Source organism: Gallus gallus, chromosome 14, assembly GCF_016699485.2.
Source record: "Gallus gallus isolate bGalGal1 chromosome 14, bGalGal1.mat.broiler.GRCg7b, whole genome shotgun sequence".
NCBI lineage: Eukaryota > Metazoa > Chordata > Aves > Galliformes > Phasianidae > Gallus > Gallus gallus.
In genome coordinates this window covers 11,875,930-11,901,836 of record NC_052545.1, presented here as the reverse complement: position 1 = coordinate 11,901,836, position 25,907 = coordinate 11,875,930, and the positions used below count along the sequence as shown (strand labels likewise).

The 25,907-nt window shown below is 43.5% G+C and overlaps 2 protein-coding genes and 1 long non-coding RNA gene across 21 annotated transcripts in view; 2 read left to right on the top strand and 1 right to left on the bottom strand.

Annotated features, from left to right (window-relative positions):
- KATNIP (katanin interacting protein) overlaps nucleotides 1-1,283 on the top strand; it is a 66,097-nt gene extending 64,814 nt beyond the window's left edge. For all 13 annotated transcript variants that reach the window (XM_040647467.1, XM_040647465.1, XM_040647466.1 and 10 more), the window contains one exon: nucleotides 102-1,283. In XM_040647467.1, coding sequence (XP_040503401.1) covers nucleotides 102-157 — 56 coding nt within the window. In that variant the 3' untranslated portion in view covers nucleotides 158-1,283. The remainder of the gene's footprint in view (nucleotides 1-101) is intronic.
- A 4,425-nt stretch (nucleotides 1,284-5,708) lies between these two features.
- On the top strand, nucleotides 5,709-23,405 carry LOC121106766. The gene is made up of 4 exons (XR_005839746.1): nucleotides 5,709-7,737; nucleotides 8,459-8,509; nucleotides 20,870-21,283; nucleotides 23,082-23,405. It is a non-coding gene; the product is annotated as an uncharacterized LOC121106766 (long non-coding RNA).
- The window catches only part of GSG1L (GSG1 like), a 58,210-nt gene continuing 43,763 nt past the window's right edge, over nucleotides 11,461-25,907 (bottom strand). For 6 of the 7 annotated variants that reach the window (XM_430446.8, XM_025155295.3, XM_025155294.3 and 3 more), the window contains 2 exons: nucleotides 13,101-13,700; nucleotides 11,461-12,294 (listed from right to left, as the gene is read on the bottom strand). In XM_430446.8, the coding sequence (XP_430446.4) occupies nucleotides 11,883-12,294; nucleotides 13,101-13,700 (1,012 nt within the window). In that variant the 3' untranslated portion in view covers nucleotides 11,461-11,882. Of the gene's footprint in view, nucleotides 12,295-13,096; nucleotides 13,701-21,871; nucleotides 21,940-25,907 lie in introns of those variants that run through there. The other variant, XM_040647481.2, reaches the window with a different exon arrangement.

Sequence of the window (25,907 nt, the reverse complement as noted above, 5' to 3'; positions counted from 1 at the left end):
GGATGGAAATAGAAATGAGAATGTTTCTTCCTCTTTTTAGTCTGTGACTTTGTTGTTGATGTAGGAGCATTTTTAAAACAGCACTCAATTTTCCTTAACAGCTTTGCGTCCAAAAACCTGTCTGTGTGAAAAAGGACTGCAGAGGAGGAAAAGATAACAAGGGCTTGACTGCAAAGTCCTGAATACATCCAGCTCTGGACACTTGCATCTTGGAGAGCTAGATGACTTATCATCCAGATGGAATTTACTCCATGCTTGCTGCTGAACCACCTCCTGTCTTATGAGAGGAAGTTGCCTTTGCTACAGGAAAACTTCCTTCAGTAATGAAATTTAAAGCATGAATTATTTAGTTTTCTGGTTCTTTCATTGTCATTATCTGCAATGACAAATCAGAAAGTGGGTTTATTGAGATTTAATGAGTAAGCTTCAGCTTTCACTTACCTTTTTTTTTTCAGTGAAAAAAATGATTTCTTCCATTATTTCACTACTATGTAAAAGCAAAAGAAAAAAAAAAAAGCATTGGCACTCTACACATACTTCAAAGTCTCTCTGCTGCCCACAACTACAGCCTGCATTTGGTTCTGCGAGCAAGGAGGCCATCCCCCTGGGCTGCACCACCCAGCTCTGCTGCCAGCAATGCACCATCCCTTTTGAGAAGTGGTAAAGGCATTTTAATGAGCAGATGGTAAGGAGTGAATGGCATTTTTAAAACACTGAGTACCCTGAATGTCTGGCCATTTAACCAGAAATTCTAACCAAATAATTGTGCTGCAGGATTTGTAGCTATGCAAATGTCCTTTTCAATTAATATTTGTCAGTGGTGACAACCTGTAAATCTCTTATAAGATCTCATAGAACATTCTTCCTTCCTCATTTAGAACTTATTCATTGTTTTCAAAGAGAACTGAAAGCTCTGAAACGCTTTTATGTGTGAAACAAAGATGCATACTATTGCAGCTCATGATACAGATTCAAAATGTGCTCCTTTACTTGCTGTAGTAAGTCAGGAGCTGCAGTAGCTTGTGTATTTGTTTACAAAATACTTAGCTGTTGTTGGCTGAGCCATAAAGACCCAACATAGCAATACATTTCCTGGATTTCTCTATACTGATGGAGTAACAAAATGTATTTTGTACTAAATGCACAAGACTTCTATATGTAAAATAGATGCTTATTTGTTTATAAATAGAATTTGTTATGGATTTTAATTATTGGTATTGTTATTAGCATGACAAGTGCTCATGCTAAGAAAAGAGCAGATGAATAAAAGACGTTTTCACAAAGCTTGCTTAAGAGCTTTGCTTTCTGTAAATAGCTGGCTTGGTGTAAGTGCCTGTTGGCCATAATGGCATTTGTACTAGCAATTTAAACTTGTGAACATCTTTTTCCAATACTGGTGCTTCCTTCCCCATAATTGCTACAGTATGGAAAAGAGGGTGAAGTTCTTTGAAATGTTTCAAAAAAAATGAAGTTGTGGAACGTTCTCTTCTGCAGTATCTCTGGCTGAAAGGAGGGTTTGCTCTGGGATGATGTATGGCACTAAGGCAAGGCCTGATGAAGTCCTTGATCCTGGGCAGTCGTATGTAGAAAGTAGTGTAATGTTTAAAAAGTACTTCATTCGTCCCTATAGCGTATATGTCAGCATTTGCCCTCCTGATGAGTTGAGATGTGATGACCCTTTACGTAACACAGATATTTTAATGTCCTAATCAGTCCTATGTATTCCAGCTACTAGAATCATTTCCATGGTGAACTGGGGAAAAATAATGATTATTTTTCATTTATTTCAACTTGCTACAGGTACGTTTTTGTCAGAAGCATCTAAGGAGGGAAAAGAAGCATACAATTAAGAAAATCTTCGTGAAGTGCGTTAGCCAATGTCAAGTAACATCAGAATTCCAGCAAAAGTAATTCTCAAGCAGCAGTAATATGTCTTTCTACATTATCTAAAGCATGACAAAGGAAACAGGGCAGTTAACGTGAGCTTTGGTTGAATTCTTGAATAGGAATTATTAAACTTCAGCCCAGATCAATTTCAGGGCCACTCAAAAACCTCTGAGCCATATTTGCTGGCTTTTTACCTGCTTTCCTGCTTTCCAGGGGTTAGATCAAAATGATGAGTTTTTCCAACAAGGGCAGAAGATAAAGGAATAATCTGTGAGGAAATAAATGTCATATTGCATTACTTTTGATCTTTAGAAAAGTATTTTAAACAGTCTGAAATGACATCTGAAACCCAAGATGCCTTGGAAGGCTTGCAACTTCAGTTTTCCAATTTCTGCCTTTCTTTTTGTGGTGTAATCCAGTAGAACTTGATTTCTGCTGCTGAGAAGCACCCATCTGTGAGCAGGGGAGCAAGCAGTGAAGCGGACAATGTAAGAGACAAGACGCGATACGTGGAAGCTCCAGTACTACTGAGTCAGGAGAGTCATCCTCATCTTAGAGGATGAAACTGGAGGAGCTCCATGAGAAGCTGGTCATGAAATTACACCGCTGCATTCTGCTCAGTTGGTGCTGTTTTCTGCAAGATTTCCTGATCCTGCAGAGGTTTTGCCAGGTCCTGGTGTGTTAGTGAGTTTCTAAACCAGCACTGGTGTGGGCAGGCACTGATGTGTCCCCTCCGAAGAGAAGAGAGGGAAGCAGTGGGGAATGGAACATACTGCAGGAGCGTTTGCTTCCATTTGAATGCTGTGGTCTTTGTATTCAGATCAAAAGCAGAAGGACTCCTGGCTCAGTGGTCTCTTCACCCATTTCTGTGACTGTTTGCTTGTTTGCTGAGAAATGACTTACAGCCCATGTGAGACACAAACATCCCTTTATCACGCAGCTTGTATCACCCTAATGGAATTCTGTCAGCTGAGGATAAAATGTGGACTAAAAAAGCAATTATAGAGTGAATCTCCTAGCTGCAGGAAGAGCTGAGAGATGGGGACAGAGTGCCCATCTGGAGTAATTTCCTGTCTGACTGGCCTCTAAATCTTGCTGGGAAGAGATCAATTTTCCACCCCTGTCTAACAGCATCAGCTCCATTCACCCTGGCTCAGGACCCCAGGAAGTGCTGCAGTGTTCAGACCCAGGCATAAAAGGAAACATTTGCAAACTGCAACTTCCTTCTTCCTGACCTAGAAATTAGTGGAAAAGAGGGGAAAAAAGGCTATAAGCCTTGTACCTGATGGGGCTCTAGTGATCTGTTTCATAGCTCCTGGTTGAAGGAGAGGACTGACCATCCCAATGACCAGCAGCACAGTATGACTGCTGCTTCCAGCAGTGCTTGGTTCTGCACTTAGAGCTCACTGCTCTGACTCTGATTAGGAGAAAAATGACCTCATGATCTGCTGGCAGCTTTCTCCAGGTATGCTGGTTGTTGCTTTTTCCCGGAAGGTCCCAATTGTTCAGTTAAGTCCTGCCTTTAGGTTCTGACTACCTCAAGGTCTGGTTGGTCTGACTAAAATCAGTTTGGCTGTTTATTACTTCAACTGGACTTACAAAAATATCAGCACGTGTAGATTTCCTCAAGAGAACAGAGATTCTGGGGAACATTAAACCTAGGGAGAAACACAGATACAATTATTTTTCTGCTTTTCCCTCTTGCTCGTATGTGAACTGTTGTTTCAGAGTATCCCTCAGCTCAACTAGTTCTAACTGGAAAAAGCATTTCCCAGTATTTTTTTTGGAGTTAAGCATGATGGACTAAGCATGCTCAGGAGGTGAGTGTCAGAGAATGCTTAAGAAATTCAGAAATAAGAAATAGCCAATTATTGGTCTTCTCATCAAAGAAGCCAGTTCCTATCTGTAAGAATTCTGACCCTGGAAGAGGCAGTATGTGCAGTGCTAAAGAAATGCTTTATTTCAGGTTTTATATCTAGCCACTGTGTTTCACTGCCATTGTCAGGAGTGGGAAGAGGCTGGGGCTCAGCTGCTGCCACCTGAGAATGTGAACCCTGCTGAGTGTTAGAGGTTTGAACAGATCTCCAAGTTGTAGAGAAGGCTCACATAGAAAGCATGAGTGGTGGGCATAAGAGTAGGGGAAAACAGGAAGCTTTCCTGGCTATGAAGGTTTCTCCTGGCAGTGATACTTCATCCAAGGGAGCATTGTATCTGGGAGAAGAGACGGTCTCTGCTGTAAAGGTAACGAACTGAAAGCAGTTGAGCCCTTTCATCTTTCTCACTAAGATTTCTCTTCTGCTTGACAGCAGTGTCAGGGGGCAGCCAGGACAGACGTTGTTGTCTGTTACTGAGGAAAGAACTTTCATCTTGAGCAAGAAGAATGTTCAAAGAAGACGGGCTGAGGCAGCACCAGTACAGCTTTACAGAGGGTTGGCAGGAGTCAGCCAGAACTCTGAGCTGAGATCAGACACTGATGACTGCCATCCCTGCTTGCTCACAAGTGTGGATTAGCAAGTGTAGTGCCTGTTACTCATGGCTCTGTGCTCCTATTCATCACAAATGTTTCAGGTCTCTTTCTGCAATTGCACAATTTTAATCCTTACAAAAGGCAATTGGCTCCCCTGTTTTGAAATCATTAATGTTAGACAGTTATCTTTGCCAGGCTGGACCTTACAGGCTTTTAAGATGTTGATTGTCAACACTGGATGGGAAGGAGGGTAATGTGTCAGTCTGAAAAGGGATGGGTAGAGAGATGGGTTGTTTGTTCTCTTTTCCAATGCAGAGTAGGGATCAGGTTTGGAACGCAGAAGAGTTGTGTCCTCATGTAGCAGATGGCTGAGGATGCCTTTACCGACAGATGCTTACTGTTGCTGAAAGTTAACAGCTTCATGGGGACACCCAACAAACAGCAAGCTACTGGAATCATTAATGCATAATAGATGCTGTCTTAGTTCCCGAGTTTAAAAATGTTTGAATGTAGGAAGATCCTTAGTTAAAAATACATGTGCTTCTTAATTCTTGTGTTTTCTTCTAACCATCTGGCATAGAGGCATGATACTGAGCAAGGTGGAATCCATCTGACCCATTGTAGCACGTTCTTATCATCAGGGTGCTGTGTAGGAGTTGCCATGTGTGTTCCAGAGGAAAGCACTTGGTAAAGGAACACAGAGCTGTGCTTTGTGTACTTATAGTCAAGAGGGGCTTTGTTCTGAGAGCTGGTAATTGTATGGAAAAAGGGGTGGGGGAATGCTGAAGACATTTTTAATAGTCTTTTGCTTTAGGAGCGTTTCTGCTTGATGAGAGGAAGACACATCAGGTGATTCTCTGCTATCGGGTGCTCCTAGAAAAGCTGATCCAGGTTTGACCAGGGATCAGGTCGTACCATGGAGCATAGACTGAGCTGTAGGGTGCTCTTGCAATGCTTCAGTGATCTGCGTGCCTCTTCTTTGAATCTTCTGTTTTGATTTGTTTATTTCAAAGCTGAACATGATCTATTGTGGGCACTACTGCCACGTAGTGAAAGGTGGAACTGTTCTCCTAGCTGAGTCTCCCATTTATGCTTTGAAGGCTGAAACAAGACAACGGTCTGCAGGGTACCTGTATTTAGCCAGCTGCCACCATTTAGGCTTTCTCAGAACCATTTCAGTTCCAAGCTGTAGGCCCCTGTTTCCATCTTGCATCTTAGACTATTACAATCTCTTTCTATATGCAGTCATACTGTGATGTGCTGTTTGTTGGTGCAGAGTTCTCTGTGTAAGTAGCATAGGCAGAATCTCATCTCTGGGGGGGGGGGGGAGAGTGTCACAAATACATGATGTATATCATGTAATATATATATCATACAATGATGTATATGTATACATCACTAATTTTTGCTATGTATTTAGTTGCAATCTAGCTGATATGGCTCATGTAGAATGTAAGTCCTTTCATCTGGTTGTATAGTAGCAACAGTATTTGTTACCAAAATATTTGAGATTTTTTTTGAGGATGTAAGGAATTTTCACACAAAAAATATTATTTAAAATATGTGAATTCGTTCAACGCTTACATTCCTAAAAATCTACAGAGTCTTGAAGATTGGCACAGAACCCAGCCTTTTAGAAAAGCAATGCAAAGCTGAAGTCAGATGTGACAGTGTCACAGAATCAGAGTAATTGGGGCTGGGAGGGACCTTCACACGTCCTCAGTCCAATGTACTGCTCAAAGCTGGAACAGCTGGGAGATCAGATGGGTCACACGAGGCTGCATCCCATTCAGCCCTGAAAGCTTCTAGGAATGGAGACTGCATAGCCTCTCTGGGCAGCCTGCTTTAATACTTGGCTATGAATAGTACGCTTTTTTTCCTGTGACACATGGTAATTTATACTTTCTCTCGCTGATTAAAGGCCTTGGTCAGCATGGATAAGACATCTGGCACCGCAGAAAGGTCATCTCTTCTGTCATCATCTAGCTGTACAATAATAAATTCGGTCTCCCAATGATAATTTTAGATTTGCAAATTAGCAGAAGTCTTATGATCTATCTCTCCTGTGCTCTACTGGAGTCGCTGCTAAAAGGAAAGTAAGCAGCAAAGCTCCCCGAAATGTTTTAAGCCTAAACAGTGGTAAAATCTAATGCACAATGAATGTCACTTCTGGCTTGTTTCCAAAATAGCGTTTTTGGATCGCTTGCTATATGCTGGAAATTATTTGGTAAGGATTGGCTGGCGAACAGATGAATCAAAGTGACATTTCCATTACCAACAGGAGATCTATCTGTGGTCAGAATTCATGGAGAAGGATGCGGGATGGTTGTAAGCCTATTCATTATGTTTAATATTGTCAGAGAAATGAAATAGCTTCTATTATTCATCTCTCTGGGATGGTAATGTATCTGAATATTAATACAAAAATGGGAATCTGATCAAAACCCACTGACCCAGCAAGACATTGATACGTATTTTAATCACTCTCTTTGGGACAATGAAAAAAAAGTACTCTTCACAATAAATCTGCAGGAAATCAAGATCTTCTGCTTTTCTCAGTGGGATACTTGGGAACATCACTGTGTATTCTGTCCTTGTGTTTGAAGGACCTTCAGGATTTCCAGATCTTGTTTCCTTCCATAGCCCTTCTACTGGTTGGATGTGTGTTAGACCCCAGTGGGGGTAGGATTCATCTCAGTGAAATATATCCCCCTATAGGAATGCATGAACACAAGAAATGGAAAGAGATTTCCGGAGGCGGTTTCACCTTGGGAAGCAGGGATTGTAGGCTCAATGTGAAAGTTACTGAGGTCAGGTTGTACTGGATTGTGCAATGGGAGGTAGGTATGTAAATGCATGAAGATGACATAAGGAGAGCAGAATGGAGGAGGGATTAATGGTAATGAATGGTACTGCCCGTGCACTGTGACTCGTATTTCAGGAAAGATGATGCTGATAATGAATATTAAAGAAGCTGACATTCCCTAGAACTAGTTCTGCTATATTTTAAGCCATAAACCAGAAGGGCTGTTGGACTTTGCAGAAAGCATTCACATTATGCAGGGATATTATTATTAACAGAACAAAGGGGTAAGCATGAGGTCATAAAATGTATGATTTAATGACTGAATTTGACTGTAATTATGCATTAGAAATATTCATGAGAAGTCTAAAAAGTGAATTGGCAGTGCGTGATCTAACCATGGTAAGCAGCCCTCCAAAACAGTGTTGCAGGAACTTCGCCATTTATCTTCTTTATTCATTGATGCAGACGTAAATGAGGTTTCTATACCTTGGTCATCTCCCAGTGCAGTGCTTCTAGAAGAATAAAACCCCTTGGGATTTTGGATTGCGGATCTGATCTGCCACTGGCTCCAGTACAGGTTGGTTGTATAATTGTTTAAATGAAGTTTACTGTATTGCGATGGCTTACTTCTTGCAGCACATCTTTTATAACTTAGTTTCTTTTATAGAATACTGTCTGATATAGCGGTTGGACCTGCTGACCTCCAGCAGCCAACCAAAGGCCTAAATTATTCTCTGACTCTATAAGCAGCATGGATCAGGAACTTCTGTGTAGCGTAACTTATCTTCTCTAGGATCTGTTCTGCCTACTGAACTCTACTGAGCCATAGCATGTTGAATATTAATAGATTGCTTAATTAACTCAATCAATCAGTGCAAATAAAAGATTGCCCAAGGCTGAGAACAGTATTCATGTCCTCATGGTTCTGACCAGGCTCCTAGGGAAGGACATAGGGGAAGGCAGACTTTTGGTCTAAGCTGTGTGTGCAGTACTCACAGGTCCTCAGGTTGCACACAGGGCTGAATGCATAACAGTGTATGCTGCTTGGGTAAGGGTAATACTAATGAATCTCTGAGTGTGGGTATGGCTGCAGAATAGTAAATGTCACATCTAGAGTTAAGAAAAGAAAGAAAAATTATTTGGTTCATTATTGGTTCTTCAGACTTGAAAGTATGTACTAAATGAAAAAAAAAATGATGTTACATAGTTTAATGGAGAAAAGGATGGAACACAACATGGATTTACAGACTGATTTCTTCCTGTGTGTCTGATTGTCTTCTCTGTCTATCTTCATGCAGGTGGAGGTGACAAAGTTTTGGACAGAAGGCTTATTCAAACTAAGGACCGAGGTAGGCACAGTGCAGATCAGGATGAGTTGTCCAAGAAGAACAATGGATGAATATTTTTTTTAACTGTTGGAGTAATTACACAGTCCTATTGCTTTTCTATCTGAGTACGAGACAGCAAGAGCTAAAATCTTAAGGCAGAATATGCCTGTAGCAGAACACTTTTCAGGCTAGACTAGGAGGCTAGGGGTGAAAGCCAACAACTGCTTTCGGGCTCGTGTACTTAAGATACTGCTATCTTATTTTTATTGTGCTGACTCAGTTTTGTTACCCTCCAAAGAGGACTCTTTCTGCAGGTGTAGGCACTTGGTCCTCACCCTTCTGTTGTGTTAGGAGTGGGTGGCCAGAGAGAAAATAAAGCAGATGCTGAAAATCTCATGTGGGAGGATAGCTGTGCTTGTCTCCCCAGAGAGGCCAGGTAAGCACAGCCAGCAAGCATGCCTCTCTCCAGCAAAACTTAGACACACCTTGCAAAGAAAGCTCATTGGTGCACTGGGACAGATTGCAGGGCCGGAGCAACACCAGAGTCCTTATGCAGAAGTGTCTTGGAGATAGAGAGCATGTTTCCAGGGTGTACTGCCCAGTCTCATCCTGCAAAGATGTCTGCAGCTGTGGTGACACTAAGAATGAGCGGCTTTTTCTTGAGTATGTTCATAGGTGTGTATGTATATGTATGTATTTTCTTCTTTTCCTCACAGTTTCTGGAATAATGTTAAGAAGATTCTACCCTGGGGCTCAGCATAGATGTGCTGAGCTGACAGGTCACCTTCTGCTCATTCCCAAGGGCCTGGCAGCAGCAGCAATGTGCAGGAAAGACAAGTTCTGCTTTTCGATCTGTTTGTCACATTTGCGCCAGGGAAATGACTTAGAAACAGTGCCAGTGATTCTCTGAAAGGGGTGGTGGGCCTCTAGGACAAGAGGCAGCACCTTCCATCAGTGCTGAGTGAAATGGCGTGAGGACGCCCTGCTCCCTCAGCGCCAACATGGCTGCAGCTCCCGCCCCGTCAGCAGCCTGCACAGGCAACATGAGGCCATGCAGACCTCTCCTCTGGGAGCAGAATGCAGTGTTGAAACTGCTGTTCATCCACTGCTTTTGTCTGGATCTCAGATGGGGAGGGAGGCTTTCAGGGCCATTTTCTCCTATGCTTTCCATGACCAGAGGCTGCTGTTCCTCAGGGCAGGCCGTGGTCGTAGTGTGGGGCCTGGGCACTGCTCTGTCCTTTCGCTCTGTGACTGCCAGAGAAAACAATGCCCCCGGGCACAGAGCCATAGCACCTTTGGGTCCCTGGACCTTCTCTGTTTTATGAGATCCAGGCCTTGTGAGCGTGGCCTGCCTGAAGCTTCTCAGCAATGTTCCCCCTCAGGAGGGGCTGTTTGGCGGGCAGGGGCTCCTGCTTCCTGCAGCTCAGCCAGGGACAGGCCTTGTGTGTGACCCTTCCTCCTGGAGATGGGTTCTTTCATCTGGAAGGTCAAAGAATCAATGCTGGTAGCTGTCCTGAAGCCAGTTCTCTCTTTTTTTCTGTGGCTCACCCAGTCTGACTTCCAGATATCGTTTGCTTTGTTCCAACCCATGAGTTCTTGCACTTCTCCCATTCCAATTCTCTTCCTTTATCCCCATGGGATGTGAGAGGCGGTGCTCCATGGCCCAAGCAGTGCTGCTGGTACATCTCCTACAAGTGGCGTGGCATGTTGAAGTAGGACATGTAGAAATAGGATTTGTTTACAGGTAACCAACAACTCCAGACTTAGTTTATGGTCTTGGGGCATGTGTGGAGTCCCCACGGTCAAATACAGCAAAGCAGAAAATTAAAGCCACATCTAAAGAAGGGCAGAAGAGATGGTAGTACGTAGATGCTGCCCAGTTACATTTGATTTATTTTAAAGGATGGACAAAATGCAGAAAAATGAGCTGGAAATGGTTGGGGCTTCCCCTCAGCCACCTATTCCTCCCACCTTCATCAGCTGGGTCAGTGTTGGGAGCAGGCTCATGGTGTGCTTGTGGGGTTTTTGAGGTTCTGAATAGAAGAGGAGAGGCTGGGAAGAAGGAATGAAAGGTGGTGTGATGGCAGGGATACATCTTGGTGAGTGAGCCCAGAGCCACCTCGTTCTGCCTGTGTACAACACTTAGTAGTGAGATGGCACTCTTAGGGCATCCTGTGAAGCCACAGCCTGGAAGGTTGGCAAGAATGCAGAAATATTAGAAGCAAGTTGAAAGCCCCAACCCTTGTTTCCCTTGTTTGTTATAGCAAGGATTTACGGAGCATGTGTGCTCCTTCTCCTTCAGTCAAGGCTGTGCAACTCGGACCTGAAGCAGCTTTTTCAATACACAATTTGTTGTTCATACACAGCAGTGAGAGTTAGTGTTGTTATACTGCATGTTGAGAATTATGACAGCAGAAGAACTGGACTGCAGTCAAGCAGCTCTTGTTCCCAAGTGTCACTGCCCCTGATCTCACACAAATGTGTATTATCCTCCATAAAACACAAGGTGCTGGGCTTGTGTCACAGGTGCTGGATTGCTATATGCAAATGGTGTGGGTAACCAGCACCAAGTGGGGAAGACACACTGGAGATGCATCATTGCCATGTGAAGGCAAAGCAGAGTTGTGAACTATTCTGTTAGCACAGTTGTCAGAGGGTGAGTAAATAGAGGTCACAGACTCCTAGTCTCACCTCTTTTGCTGGTGGATTGTTTATTCTATCATGCATGAGCTGCCATGGGGACTTTCTGCACAATTTTATGTCTTAGCTCACCAATTATCTACAGTGGGAACCAGGTTGCTGTGCCTGGGTTTTCTTCCCATGTAATCTAGGATGCTGCTGCACAATGGGAGGTGGTTTGCTACATGGCTCATATTCCATCCCACTGTGTATTCAAATGGTGATTGTTGATCAATTTTGATATGCAAAGTATTTTTAGACAAAAAAAAAGAAAAAAAAAAGGACAAGCACAATTTTCTAACAAGTAATGTCATTTAATGAATGATATAGTCTAGAAAATAGAAACTACCCAGATGCTGGTTGGTTGGTAGGTCTGTTTGGGGTTGGGGAGGCCCTTGCTTGAGCACACAATGCCTTGTTTCAATTCTTTTGGCAGCATTTGTAGTTGTTGGAAACAAGGAGACATCCACGTATAGAAAGAGACACTAAGGGGGCATTTTTTCTCTAAAGTGTGGTAAGTATGCAGAACGTCTTCCCACCCTGTCTCATCAGGTGATGTGAAGGGCTCAGAGCTCACCAAGGTGTTGCAGATGATTCGTTCCTAGAAGGGTGGGACTCAACCAGCAGTACACACCACAGTCCAGTGCTCCAAAGTCGTAAGGGACTTCTTACTTTGCAGAAAGTTTTGTGGACTCTGATGTTATTGCACTTCTTTCTAGGTGCTTTTCTGCATGTGTTGCGTCTGTTCCCTCAAGGTTTGGCTGCTAATTCCAGGGAATATGCTTTTCAGAATGTCACAATACACTGTGTACAACTCTGGGTCTATTTTGGGCCTGGGCAGAGATCTGGCGTTGCTTGTCTGTTCGGTGACCGAGTGCTGCAGCAAATACACATCGCTGAAGAGTGCAGTCAGGATTTTGTGTGCAGCTTTGTAAGGATCTTCCTCAGACTGCACCATTGCCTTGAGCTCTGTCAGGGTGTAGCCGTTGTAGCGCTTGCTGTCTTCTGCCAGGGGCTGCACAGTCTCACCAATGTGTCTCACTTTCCACTTCAAGCATTTCAGTTCGTCTTTTACATCTTCTAGTTCTTTCTCCATGGCTTGGAATTCCTCTGTGGTTACAAATCTCCTGCCAAGAGAAGTGGTGGACACAGTGTGGAATTCAGCAGCTCAGTGGGGTGAAATCAGTCTGTCTTGCATGGGCCAGAGTATGGAACCTGAGGTTTGGGATGGGAGGCACCTGCCATGTCACTGAGTGCCATCTCCAGCCCTTATTTCTCAGACTTCCTAAGAGCAGTGTATTTTCTATGCTGATCATGCAATTTAGAATGTGAGGTAATAGTCTCAAATTGCACGAGGGTGAGGTTCAGGTTGGACATTAGGGACAGTTTCTTCTAAGAAACAGTGGTGATGCGTTGGCACTGCTGCCCAGAGAGGTGGGGGAGTCACTGTCCCTGCAGGTGTTCCAGAAATATTGGGATGTGGCACTGAGGGATGTGGTCAGTGAGCATGGTAGGGTGGGCTGGGGTTGGATTTGGTGAGCTGAGAAGTCTTTTCCTGCCTTAATGATTCTATGGCTCAACTGTAATGATGCTACCGCCACTAAGCTGTATCATGATGGTTTTGCTTCCTAGGTGGCTGTGAATAGCGTGGGGAGAGATGGTTTCTCATTTGAAAGGAAATGAGGCCATGTTTAAACTGCCCTGTGCAAAGAGCTGAGGGTGACAACCTGGCGTGGGTATGATCTTCATTCATGTTCAGCCAGCTAAATAAATGAATGGAAATGATCTTTTTGAATGAAAATGGTCTTTTTGCAGGATATAGTGGAAGTATAGGGTCATTATAGGAAAACAAACACTGGAAACATGCAAATATAAAAGATATTTAAACTGATCATCATTTGAGGACTTAAGCATGTGTAGTCTGGATACGTACCTTTCATGATCAGGATTTTCTAGATGTGATTGAAACCCCTTTCCTATAGTTCTTAATCCAGTTTTAGAAGAGCCAGGAGATTGGGAACTATCTTCAGGAGTCGTTGGAGGCCTTGTGCTTTTCCTGGTTGGGGTCAATGTGTAATCTGATGCTGAAGCTTCCAAGCTGTGAGCTGTTTGAGGACAGAGGGCATAGAAGGAAGCAGCATTGGTCCCTGGACTGGCTGGAGAGGAGTCCGAGTATTGCTGAGGCTTGGCTGAGCTGGGTGTTAGACTGAGCCTGGGGCTGGCTGGGCAAGATGCTGGAGGAGTCCTTGTACCGAGTTGGCTGGAACATGATATTGCTAAGCTTTTACTTCTTCGCTCAAATGGTTGAGGGCTTGGTGATTCTCCTGGGGCCAACCTAGAGATGGAAACAATGTCCAGCTGGGCTTGATCCTGAACCATGGAGATCTGGCAGGTTGGTTCTGATGAAAGTGAAGAGCTGCTTGATATGTTGCTAGAAGAGCTTGACGTAGCAAATGGGGATATTTTCTGAGCATTATGGTCACTCCTGTTCCTCTGTGTGCTAGTGACATTTAGAGCTGGGTGTTGTGAAGCCCTGAGGAAAGATAAAAACACACTTTTTCATCTGGACAGGGCTAATCGCTTAGAGCAATTTCAGTTCTATTTTGAGACAATCTTAGGTCTATTTCTCATAACCACATTTTCCCATAGCCTGATTTGCTTCTCATCTCAGTATAAAACCCTTTGTTTCTGATAACCAAGAGTTTAGAGAATATTTAAGAAGAAGGCACATAAATTCAGGACCAGTTCTTCCTGGGTGCCAGCTAAGCTGTCGTTAGCTATCATCAAAATAATCACTGGCACATCAGTGTTCTCCTTTTCAAAGTCGTACAGCCCTGTGAGAAGCAAGTATTTGATATTTGGAAAAGGACAAATTCCAGTAAGAATGCAAGGGGATGAAGCCTGGCTTGCAGGTTGCCGCAGCGCCTGCCCTTGATCATCCCTACAAAGAATGAAGAGAGGCCTTCACCTTGGTCCCATGTGCTTTGCCCTCCTGGTAGCTCTGCATGGTTGCCCAGTGAATTACAGGATGAATAAACAGAGAAGATAAAAATAGAAGAACTGCACAGAGTGACATCATTGTTCCTGTAGTGACATTATGGGACACTTCTTTTACAGAGCTTGGAGTGCTAAGAACTTGTCTTTCCACCCTGAACTGTATGCTGTGTGCGGGGCTTTCAGGTGCTCAAAATGCAAATGGCATGGGATGCTAGACCTCCTCTCCTGAATATTGTTTCCTGCACTTCTCTCCTGGCTGCTGTGAAGAAGGAGAGATCCCAGTGCTTTTCCTTTGATGGCTAAACTTAGCTTGGCAAGAGTGATAGCCAGCAAGGGGGATGTACTGTTGTAGATTGGAAATGTTCTCATGGATGGCAAATTCAGCTACAAATGCCTTCACCTCAAAGGGAAACATGAGCATGCTCACTGCAGATCATGATTCCTAATTTCTGACAACCAAAGGACATAAACCTATGTAATAATACCAGTGACCAACTCAGACCTTGTGCAACTGGTACATTCATGTTCCTCTCATGGTGAAAGATGGTGAAAATCCTAGTCTGGATGTGTTATAGGGGATCCACTGCATCAAGTCTTCTTCTGCTAGTACCAGTGGCCTGAACTATGTGCTCACTTCTGCCTGCACCTTTCTCAGGGTTGGATGCAATTGAACCCTAATCTTTTAAGACCCTAAAGAGCACACATCGCGACTATTGGCTTCACTGGGGCTACTGAAACAAGACATTTGCCAGATCACAGCATAATAACAATTTAAAATCAAAGTTAGATTTTTTTTTTTAATAATTGGGTAACAGAGCAACTGAAAAAAAACAGAGCCCTTAAAAAGGCAGAATAGTATGACTTGTATAAAAGGCATAGGAGAAAAACAGACTGCTCATATCAGGGGAAGCATCCTTCCCCAGAAGTCTTTGCTTTCAAAAACTGGCTGAACAGGTGTTGGAAAGATGTTCTCAATGGGGTAATTAAAGATGCTAAAGAGACAGCGGCAGCAGCTGGGTGGTACAACAGGCTTCTCCTGCTGGGGCCAGCCTTCATCCAGCACAGCAGAGAACGCGGTGGGAACTCCTGCTGCATGTCAGTGCCCAATTCAGATGTCAATGGAGAATGTTCAGAATAAGGTGCTGGAGGTGAACGGGCAAAGCTCTGAATGAGCCACAGATGGTCAGGAAAAACAAAGCCTTGGTGTAGCTGGAGGAAAGGCAAATCTGGGGGAACGTGGATGCTTTTGCAGGCTCACTGCTCCCCGCCCACCATCCTACCCCTTGATGTATACCCCTTGACCCCTTTCCTCGTATAAAATGTTCCCTGCTTGGCTACTGGAGCTTTTTTTCTGGGGCTAGCTCCTGCCCACAAGCTGTGTAAAGCATAAGAGGGCTGGAATCCTTACCAGAGAAGGCTCAGCCAGGGGCCTAGGGCTGAAATCAGTCCTGGGGTCGTGCCATTACTTAGGCATCATCAATGACATCGTTCCTTTTCTCAAAGAAATTACAACTTAGGTAAAATGGAGAAACCAGCTTTTCCCGTTCTTGTGACTGATGTGCCATCATAAATGGGCAGACATGTCCAACAGCATCAAAACTGTTTTCTCCAGATCAAACTTGGAAAGGAAGACTTCCCAGCTTCACAGGTGGGTTCTGACGCTTAGTTCTTCCTTTCTACATGTGTGTCTTTTTTCTGAGACAGCCTAGCATGTCACTCTAGGTTCCTCGCTCACGTGCAAACACATTTTACAAGTGCTGTAATAGATAAATTCCTAAAAGAGACCACCTTTTACCAATTCTGAAGTTGGGGTTTATTTGCTATCTAAGCAAAAGCGTTTTTAGTAGTTGGACTTGCTTGAATAAATTCTCTTAAGGGTGGTGTTACAGAGAATATATTAATTTTGGCCTTCAGTACTGGGGAGTTCTGAATGGCTCCATCCTTAAACAACTATCTGAGGATCTGAAACGTCTTAGAGAAGTGAAATGTTTTAAGTGCTTTCAAAGAAGCCTGGATTTTTCTATACTGCTCCACCACTCATCTTCTGAGGGGGCTGAGGAAGGCACCTTTTAAGATCTCCTAACTTTGGAGTTAATACTTCCATGCTTTATTCAACTGGAAACGTATCTGCAGCTGAAATGTGACATACACAGCAACTCTGACAATGCTGTGAGTTCAAAGGATAATTCCAGTCATTTTACAGAATAAACTCCAGGACAGGTTTTTCAAATGCGTTGACTCACGGCTTTGATTCAGGTCACTGACACTTTGCTTTCTTCACTACAAAACCCCATGATCAGAAAATGTTTTGCTGTGGGAAAGTGAAAGAAACTTACTCTGAAAATAGCAAAAGTTGTTTTAAGCCAACTGAGATACGTGCTGCAGCTTTCTTTGCGTTCTTTGTGTTGTGTATTTGTCCTCAAATATGATGTAAAACTGTCTGAACATGAAATGAACAGTAACTTTTGCCTACACATTATGAGAAATACAGCGTGTGCTGTAGTTGAGATGCTGTTTGGGTGCATATATGGTCTGAAATACTTTATCTCATCTTTAGCAGTGTTGGACAAGGCTGGTTGGACCTTATGGGTCCCTTCCAACCTGGGATATTCTCTGTTTATATCATTTGTTTTTCTTTTGATTTGTTTCATTTTGGTTTTGTTTTCATTAGTCTTGCATTAGCTGTGGGAGATGGCGCATTTATGGAGAGAGAATACTTAAGCAGAAAACAAGTTCTGGAACTACTTTCATGGGTATTTCTACAGAAAACTAGCTCCTTTCACTGGAGCACTGCAGGAAAGAACAAGTATTATAAACTATCCCTTAGTTTTACTTTGATATCCTTCAATTTCCCCTGGCCACAGTGCTGAACGGGGGACTGAATTTGCATTTACCATCATGCTGATCGTGGAAACAGAATCATGGCCTGGGAAGAAATCTGAAGCTTGTTATAGCAAAATGTCAGTCTGAATTTTGGCAGAGGTAAACGAGGGTAGAGCTGAGACCTCTAACTTGGGAGCTTCCTAGTGGACACGGGTTTGTCTGAAAACAGGAGTGAAATTCCCTTTGCTTTCAGCATAGCAAGCCCAAATCATAGATCTGTAACCATAGTGCTTTATCAGAGGGGTTTTTTTTTATGTAGTGAATCACTATGAACTGAATAAATTACTGGAACAATCGCAGGACTCGGAGCTGAAATCAATGCTGACATGAAATAGGAGGGTGATTGCAGCTGTCATGTGCCTCCACAAGGATAATCCTTGACTCAACTTTGAGCAACATTTCAAACGCATCAAGCCCTTGTTGTCTGCCTTCTCCCAGCCCTGTGCTGCTCAGCATATCAAGCATGTTCCCTGTTGTTAGAGTGACCTTGCCTGCCGTCTGTGCCTTGCCCTCTCCAGCTGAGCTTCTGCAATGTACTTTTTGCAGCACTGAATTTGGAGATGTACTAAAGTTTCCTGCAAACCCAGCACTATCTTCCTTCTGTGGCTCTTGCAACTAAGAAAAAGCAACAGATTTTTGTGAATCGTTTCCACCATGTTTTCAATTTAGAGTTCTGGTGGCCTTATTTGTGAAGGAAAAAAATGACCATTTGCTGTATGGTGAAGCTGGTTGTGCAAAGCTTACTGTAGACAGCCAGGGGTGGGATGATGGTGGGAGAGCTGTGGGGTGGACCCTGGGGACATGCCTGCAGGGTGGTGGAAGGAGAACAAACTGCTTTTCTTTCAAGGCCTTCTATCAGTCAGGTGACCCTCTTAAAACGCCCACACTGCCAAAACAGTGACTGGATTGTATTTTTTTTTAATGCCAATTTCATTTTGAACAGGCTTTCAGTTTTCTACAAGAAAAGGTGCTGTTCTGGACCCTGGGTTAATCTGCCTCAAATAACAACCAAGGCTTTCAATCACAAACAGTGAGCAGCAAAATGGAAAATATTCTCCCTCCTGCTAAGCTCGTGGCTTTTCTGAGCTACCTGACTCCTCTCCAGCTCTGCCAGCATACAGACCTCTCCTTGTTCTCCGTGACATCTCTCCTGCCTCTTCCTGTTACATGTCCTACCACTGCTCTCTGCACCTCATCTGCCTTCCCTGCAGACCCTGAGCAGCAGGCTTGTTGTTATAATGCCCAGTGGTTTGGGGGAAGGCCGAAGGAGAGACTGGAAGTGGAGTGAACATAAAGATGTCAGAAATCAGGTATAGGTGATGCCTGGAATGTAATAACAGTGAGCATTTTTTGGTAACAACTGCAGGGCAACAACAAACTATTCTGATGTGAAACTCTATCTGTTTTGTATAGTGACTGTGCATCTGGCAGGAAAAATTGACGCTTGGAAGGTAAAAACAGACAGCAAATAGGCAACTAAGGGTATACAGACATTTGCAGTAGAAAGAGTAAGTTTGTTATGAACAAGATACGACTGGGGATACTTCGATGAGTAAGTGCCAGCGCTGAATGTTTGCAGAGGAAGCAGATCTGGGAAGGGCAGAGGATACCAGCTTGCAGATGAACTCCCCAGCACTGTTCTTAGCCCAACTCTGGAAAGGTTAAACCCTATTAAGGGAAACTTACAGTGTAGTGCTAGACATTACATGGTTTAACGCGTAGTTTTCAAGACTTGACTATTGCGCTACCCCGATCAAGGCTTCTCTGAGCTTCTGAGAGATGAATAGCTGATGGCCTCTTCACCAAACTTCCAGCCCCACCAGCAGGGCAGCCTCAGCTCCTGCTGCAGCCTGGGCTCCCAGGAGCCCCTTGTGCCACTGCACTGCTTGTGGGCTGCTCTCAGCCCTTAATATTCTCTTCTGAATTCTCCTGTCCAGTGGCTGTTTGTCTTCTGCAACTGCTTAGCCTTGTCCTTTCGATCTTTTGTGTATATGCTCTACTGTTTTGCTCTGCAGTGGCACTCAGTAAAAGCCCTTATCTCTCAAGAAGGACCAGATGTTCCATATTGTCACTGTGGAAGGACAGGAGAAAGAATGAGATCTGAGAACGTGTGAATGTCCTTTATATGCTGTTTAGTCCAAATAAGAACAGCCTTGGAGCACTTCTAAGTGAGGCCAGCTGGCAAGTCCTCTGGGGAATGCCAAGTGAAGGGAACAGCAGGAAATAACTCCTGGTTCTACCTCTTTCTGTTCTACTGGGACAGGGCAACCTTTGTGTGGAAAGTTGGAATATCAGGTGTTTCTGACACTTCCTCTGCTAGTGCAGTGCAGGTTGTCCTGTGCAGAAGGCTTGGCCAAAGTGAAATGTCCTCTTCCTAAATATAGGCAGACCTCTGTGGCCAGTGTAGCTTTAGCAAGGCACTTCTTGTGCTGTGCTCTTGACATTAATATTTTCTGCTGGCCATGAGCCCTTTGCAATGCTGCCTTCTCACCAAAGCAACAGGCCTGTCCTTGGAGCCCCTTGCCACTGCCTCAAGACAAATGCATTAGAATCAGTACCAATATTAGTAAGTAACATTAGGAATAAATACTCATTCTCCTTTTTTCTCTCTGTATTTTGTGGCTTGACTGTCTACCTTTGGACTTAGTGCTTCCTTGTTCGCAGAGTACATACAAAGGTAGATTTTCTTCAAGTGCAGAACCTGTCTCCAGACTGCAGTTCAGAAACCTAAATTCCATGATGGTCCACTTACGAACACTAAAGAAAAGTGTCTGGAAAGGCAAGTGTGATGCTGGGGTATCTCCTGCTTGTAGCACTGTAGATGTCATCTCATTGCTGCTTGTCTGTCTATCAATGGAAATTATGATGCTTCCCTGTCTCAGGGGGGTTGCAAGCCTCATTGCTGATGCCTTTGCTGCAGTGCTGCATGGTACTTCTTATGCAGCTAATATAATGAGCTTGATTGGATATCTGCAACTCATTAGTAACCAGAAAGATGCACTTTGGAGAGGGAAAAAAAAAAGCACTCCTGCCAGTCAAAGGAAGGAGTGAGTCTGAAGTTTATCCTGAAGTATCACTCAGAAACAGGGAACTGGGATATTCTGGGGAAATACTTGAGGGTAAGGTAGTAGGAGAAAAGAAAGGGAACTTCTGGTGGCTTGGGAAGGATGTTGGATTTGTATCTACTCCTATATTAGTGGGGTGTGATGATTGGCAAAAAAAAAAAAAAAGAGTTCCTGACTGGATTTCACATCTATCATCTTTTCTATCTGGGTTTTGCTCTATTCTGTGTCTCTTTTAACTGAAATGCTGTAATGATCTTTACAAATAAAAGCACAGCACTGCCTGGTTAGCTGATTGTTTTTCTTTTTAGCATTTTGTATAATGCTGCCTTTGAAGTATTAAGCAATTGTAGCAGCAGTAAATGTAACTTTTCATGTTTGCTTTCAGTAGTAATTGGCTGTAGTTCAGGACACTGGCATGATCACATTGAGTGAAGCACACCAGACGATTGGGGTACCTGACTTTGCTCATATGCATTTTGCTTTTAGAGAGCTCAGTACACCTACCGAGGTAGCTGTGTGTCCCCTGTAAGGAAAGCACCAGGATGGAGTTGGGCATAGAACCAGTTAGTTCTATTCTTTGGAACATCTAATGAGATCAAGGGTTGTTATTTGTTCTTTATAAAAAACGGAACCAACCCACCTTTGGACAGTCTTCTTAATGAAATAAGCACATGTGAGTACTAGTTGGTAGCTTGGTAGGTAGAGGATTTTTTTAAGAAATATGACTCATCGATTCCATACCAATGGACTTTTTCAGGCCTGTGAAAATGAAGGATGTGGATCTGCCTATGGAAAGGTCTACAACTGCCATGAAATCTTAAGGAGCAAGAGTGCCAACTGTGCTGATGGCAAAACAAGCTTGAGAGAAGTGCTATTATGAGTGTGCCTGTGTGGAGACCACCTGGAGAGCTGTTCTAGCAGGTCTGATGCAAAGCAGCACCATCAATTACTGGGATTGTGAGCACCTAGCTTCTGTGAGTATGTGGCTGAGATGTGCATCTTAGAAAGCCAGGAGCAACAAAATGCTGTGAGGTTTCCAGTTATTATTGGTGCAGACTTAATCTTAGAACTCTGCTAAGCAAGTTACTTTCCCAGCTCGCCCCCCTGCTGTATGAAGAATCACTTGCTTTCTTTGCAAGGAAATTGATGGAGACACAACACATCTTTCCTGGTGAGTAAAGGCAAAATATAATACTCAGAGTAGGACAGGAACCATCCGCTAATATTGCTCCATGCATTGAACCACTGATTCCTGGAGCTTAAAGGAAGACTTTTTTTTTGCGAATGCTGGATAAAAGCATAACAATCTTTGGAATAAAGATTAATAGAAGTGCAAAAAAAAAAAAAAAAAGGCATTTATTATACTAGTGTTATTGGCTATCAAAGCTGCTTTCAATCACTTTTATATTCAATAGCATGCATCATCATGAATTTGTGATAAATATAGATGAAAAAGGGTAGTGATAATGAAAGCTATACAGGTGTAAATTATAGCATATTTTTAAACTACTATGAAATCACAGCTTCTTGAGACAGCACAAAATTGTAGGGTATAGATACATCTTAAACTGAATCCTTGAGAATTTTGTACTGTTCACATGCTAGTTGATTATCATTTGGGCAGCACTGTCTGGGAAAGTTACGAACCTCTGTTTACAGAGCTTCCTACTCCAAACCTTGTTCTCAACCCCAAGAAACCAGTTGTGGGGACAGTACAAGCCATTGTGCATCGGGTGTATCCAGAGCCATGGTCACTTACTATTTGGGGAGCAGCTATGGAGGCACTGTAACCTCAGGTCCCCAGCCTCAGCCCTCTCCTCCTCAGTCCTGGAAAAGAGAATATAGAAGTAGCACCTTTAACAGAAACAAAGGCTGCTCCCAAATTTACAGAAATGGAAGGGTCAAAATAAATAAGGGGACAACATACCCGGGCTCCTCCATCTATAGCCAGCCAGGCCCACTATGGAGATTGTAATGGTGTCAGGAAGGACTCTGTTCCATTGGCTTTGCCCCTCTCTGGGGAAAGCTTATGTAAAGAGGCCATGGGGAATAGAAATGAGGGGCTCAGGGCTGCTTCTCTCCCATTCTTTTACTTTTTATGATGCATCTAAGTGTCGGGGGCTAACAACATTGTGTTAAGTACATGTGTGTTGGAAGTGGATAGGTTGCTAGTGTGGGTAATTTTTGAGAGGGAATAGCTCTGCAGATGAACCTTTCTTGGCTGCAGATTAAAGTACAGTGTAAATCTAAGGCAGAATGTTACACTTATCCTTGTGTGCTAATCAAAGGTGAACAGCTAGATTTGAAGTTCTTAGTGATGTCCATAGGAAAAGATACTGATAACGTAAAGGGGAGGTGTTGTAGGTCAGTAGCTTAAAACTTGTTGAAATGTGTAGGTGACCCAGTTAGAAATCAGAGCAAGAGATGAGCGTACCTTTGGACAGCATTTTTATGTGAGTACAATGAAGTTAGAGAAAGAAAGGTCTGATTAAGGTGCATGAAAGAAATGAACAAAAAGGAAAAAATAGCACCTATAAATGATGACTGGACAAGTTCTGATTCTCACAGTTAGGAACAGTCCTGATTTATTACTTCTGCGGTAGTAGTTTTGGTTCTGATATCTGTTTCAAACTACTCCTAGTATTTCAAAACTACATTTTCCAGCCCTGCAGACACAAAATTTCTGCACTGGAATCAGTGTCTGTTTGTGTTCAGCTCAAGTTAGAATGTCACCAGCAGCATCTGCCTGAAGTTTCAGTGGTTTTGCAGATCAGAATAAGGGCTCAGATAGCAAGGAAAATACCATGAGACCAGCTCAGTGCCACAGAGGGTGTTGATGGACAGCTGCAAGTTAGCAAATACAGTGCTATGAATGAATTAACTGTGGAAGGCTGAACCTTCCAGATTTACTTGATAAATTTGTATGTTGGCTCAGGTCACAAGTAAGTGACATTTACAATGCTTCACAGGAGCAGAAGGTTGGATGTCAGACTGGAGCTCTTCTGCCACGGTGCCACAATGGCTGACTCTGCAATGGCTGCAGTTCTAGTGGGACTCAGCACCTCTCCCACAGCCTGACCAGGCCTGGATGCATTTCAAAAGCTTCTCCTCATCCTCCTCATGTCAATGGTAGAAGAGGTCAGTGGCTCATTTAGGTTTACTCATATCACTTCAATTACTTCTTAATCCTTGCTTTGGGTAGTGCTTGTCCTGCTCCATGAAGAATGCACCTCAATTTGGTTTCCACCCTTTCAGCCCCCCATCCCTCATCCTAGGCTCCAGGTCTCCCATGCTCTCACCTAAAAGCCTCTACTGTTCTCTTGCCTCTGATCTTCTTCCCTGGAGCTTTAAAGGTCTGCATTGTGTTCATCGTAGCTGAGGTGGGTCAGGCGTCAGGCCCACGAGCCATGTGTTGATGTGTCTTATTCCCTGTGTGGGGGAGAATGTGTGCGTGCTTCTTGAGTTAGGGGCTCTCAAGGGAACATCACAGCTCTTTCATCTAATGTATTGCTGGTGATTCTTCTGGTGGTATTTTAGGGAGTCCTCTTGAGAAGGTGATGTAGTTACATGCGATAAAAATCAAGTGCAATGCAGTGATGCTGTGATTGAGAAAGCACCTGCAAGATCAGTGCTGTTTTATTGTCAGTTATCTTTTGTATTTCAGACTTTTTCATATCTGGGAGCAGGGGCCTATAAGTACACATTTCAACAAATCAACATAGACTCATACAATGGCTTGGATTGGAAGGGACCCCAAGCCAAAATGGGGATAACTCTTTTTTTCCTGTCTCCCAGATGATGAATTGAAGCTGTGGAGACTAATGTCATGACTTCAACTTTCACAAAAAAATGATTTCCTCTTAGAAAGCTGCCCATTGCACTATCATTTCGATCTGGGGGCCAACTGTGCGTGTACAGTGGGTGCTGAATGTGAACCGAGGCAGAGAAACATGCGAGGAAGAGGGAAGTGATATGCACAAATGGAAGGGAGAAGGGCTGGAGGGCTTTATTTATAAGGTTTGAAAAGGAACATGGAGATGCAGGAGTAGGAGGGAAGGAAAAATATGCCTGGATATATGCCCAGGAAGGAAGGAGAATCTAAGTTAATTTCTGTTTGTGCAAAGGAAGATCAAAGCTAGAGGAAGTCACGTCCTTGCTGGAGCCGCTGGCACTTCCCTGGTGACACAAAGAATCCAGAAACACTGTGCTGCTAATTGGTGCTGCAGCACTGCTGCATTCACAGTACACCCTGGCCACAGTGCTGGTGCTAACTGACAGTGCTCTAGCATTTAACAAACAAACAAATGCCTGTATTGCTGCCCAGCTCTAGATCTATGGGATGATTCCATGGTAATGCTGTCTGTGGACTTCTTGTTACGTATTCAGATACAACAGTTGTAGTGCAGAAAAAAAACCAAACAAACATCGTAATCACGAAGCACATTTGTTGACAGGAAGTCTGAGCTCAAGTATCAACAACTTGCTAATTAAAAACATTGCAAGAATGCTGTAATTACCAGTACAGAAATGTAAGGCACTGGCAGCTGAGATGGGTTTGTGGAGGGTCTGTGAGGTGTCACTGCAGTGTGAGTGGGGATGTGGCAGAGATGTTCATTCTGCACAAGAGGTGACAGCTAGACTGAGGGCTGCATGCATGGTCTGGGCACGTATGTCTCCCTACCATAGATGGGAAAAGGATGGGTGCCATGCAAATGTGTGTGTTTGGCTACATTACGAAAAGAAGCAGCTTCATTTCGGGGGTCTATTGAGGGACCTTTAGTTGTCTGCTGCAGCTGTTACGTGCACGTGGTGTGATTTTGCTTTGGAAACACGCTGTGCTTGGGCTGTGATTGCCGCACGTGTGCAAAGGAGAGTGGAGGATGAGCGACAAGTGAATTGTTCACACAGACTCGAAATGAGCAAGGAAGCTGGAAGGAGTGAACAAAATATACGGTCCTGCCATAGAGCAAGTGGTAGAGACAAAAACATGAAATTCGGGGCATCCCTGACCAGTACGCAGAGCAACCACAAGGAACAGACTGTTCCTACATGTGTTGCCTAGTATGGAGCTTCTTTTGAGTGATGCATATAAAAGGAGAGTTAACAACCACGTGGATTTATACTGGCTAAGGTAGCACCTTTCTCTTTTTTCTTGGCCATAGGTGTTAAATACCCTACTAGTTGCATAGGTAAAATGAAACCTTGCTCCCAAGAGAAGTGAAACAAACCTGTGGTGCTGCATTCAGCTTACTGCCACTGTGGACTAAGACCTGTTCATCTGGTGTGTTGGTGTGAATGCAGGAAGAATCCAAGTCAAACCACACAATGCAGATGTGGGACGAAAAGGGTTACGGACCTCTGTGCAGTTCACGTCTTTTGTTACTGTTCCAGAAATGGCAGTGGTGATATTTTATCAAGTTTCCTTAGCTTCTCTCAATATGACAAAACACACTGTTGCTTACGATCCTGCTGGTCTCACATCTGTAATTCTCAGTTCAGTAATTCTGCTGACCGTTTTCCCCTCACTTGGTGTTCCCCTAAGGTACATGGTGACCACTTCTCCTTCCCTGTGTGTATTCATTTCATGCAAAGAGTTTTTAAAAGTTAATTGCCATCTCCAAATGCATAATTAAGAAAGTCATGGGTGGTTGGGTCATTTCTATGATCTTTCCAAGACTGTTTGAAAGGTAGAATGAGAACTTGAAATTTGACAGAGGAACAATTGTATCAGCACAGACTATTTAAGGTTGACTAACCAAAGCAATGTTATAAGCAGCAAGGTGTCTCATTCTTCC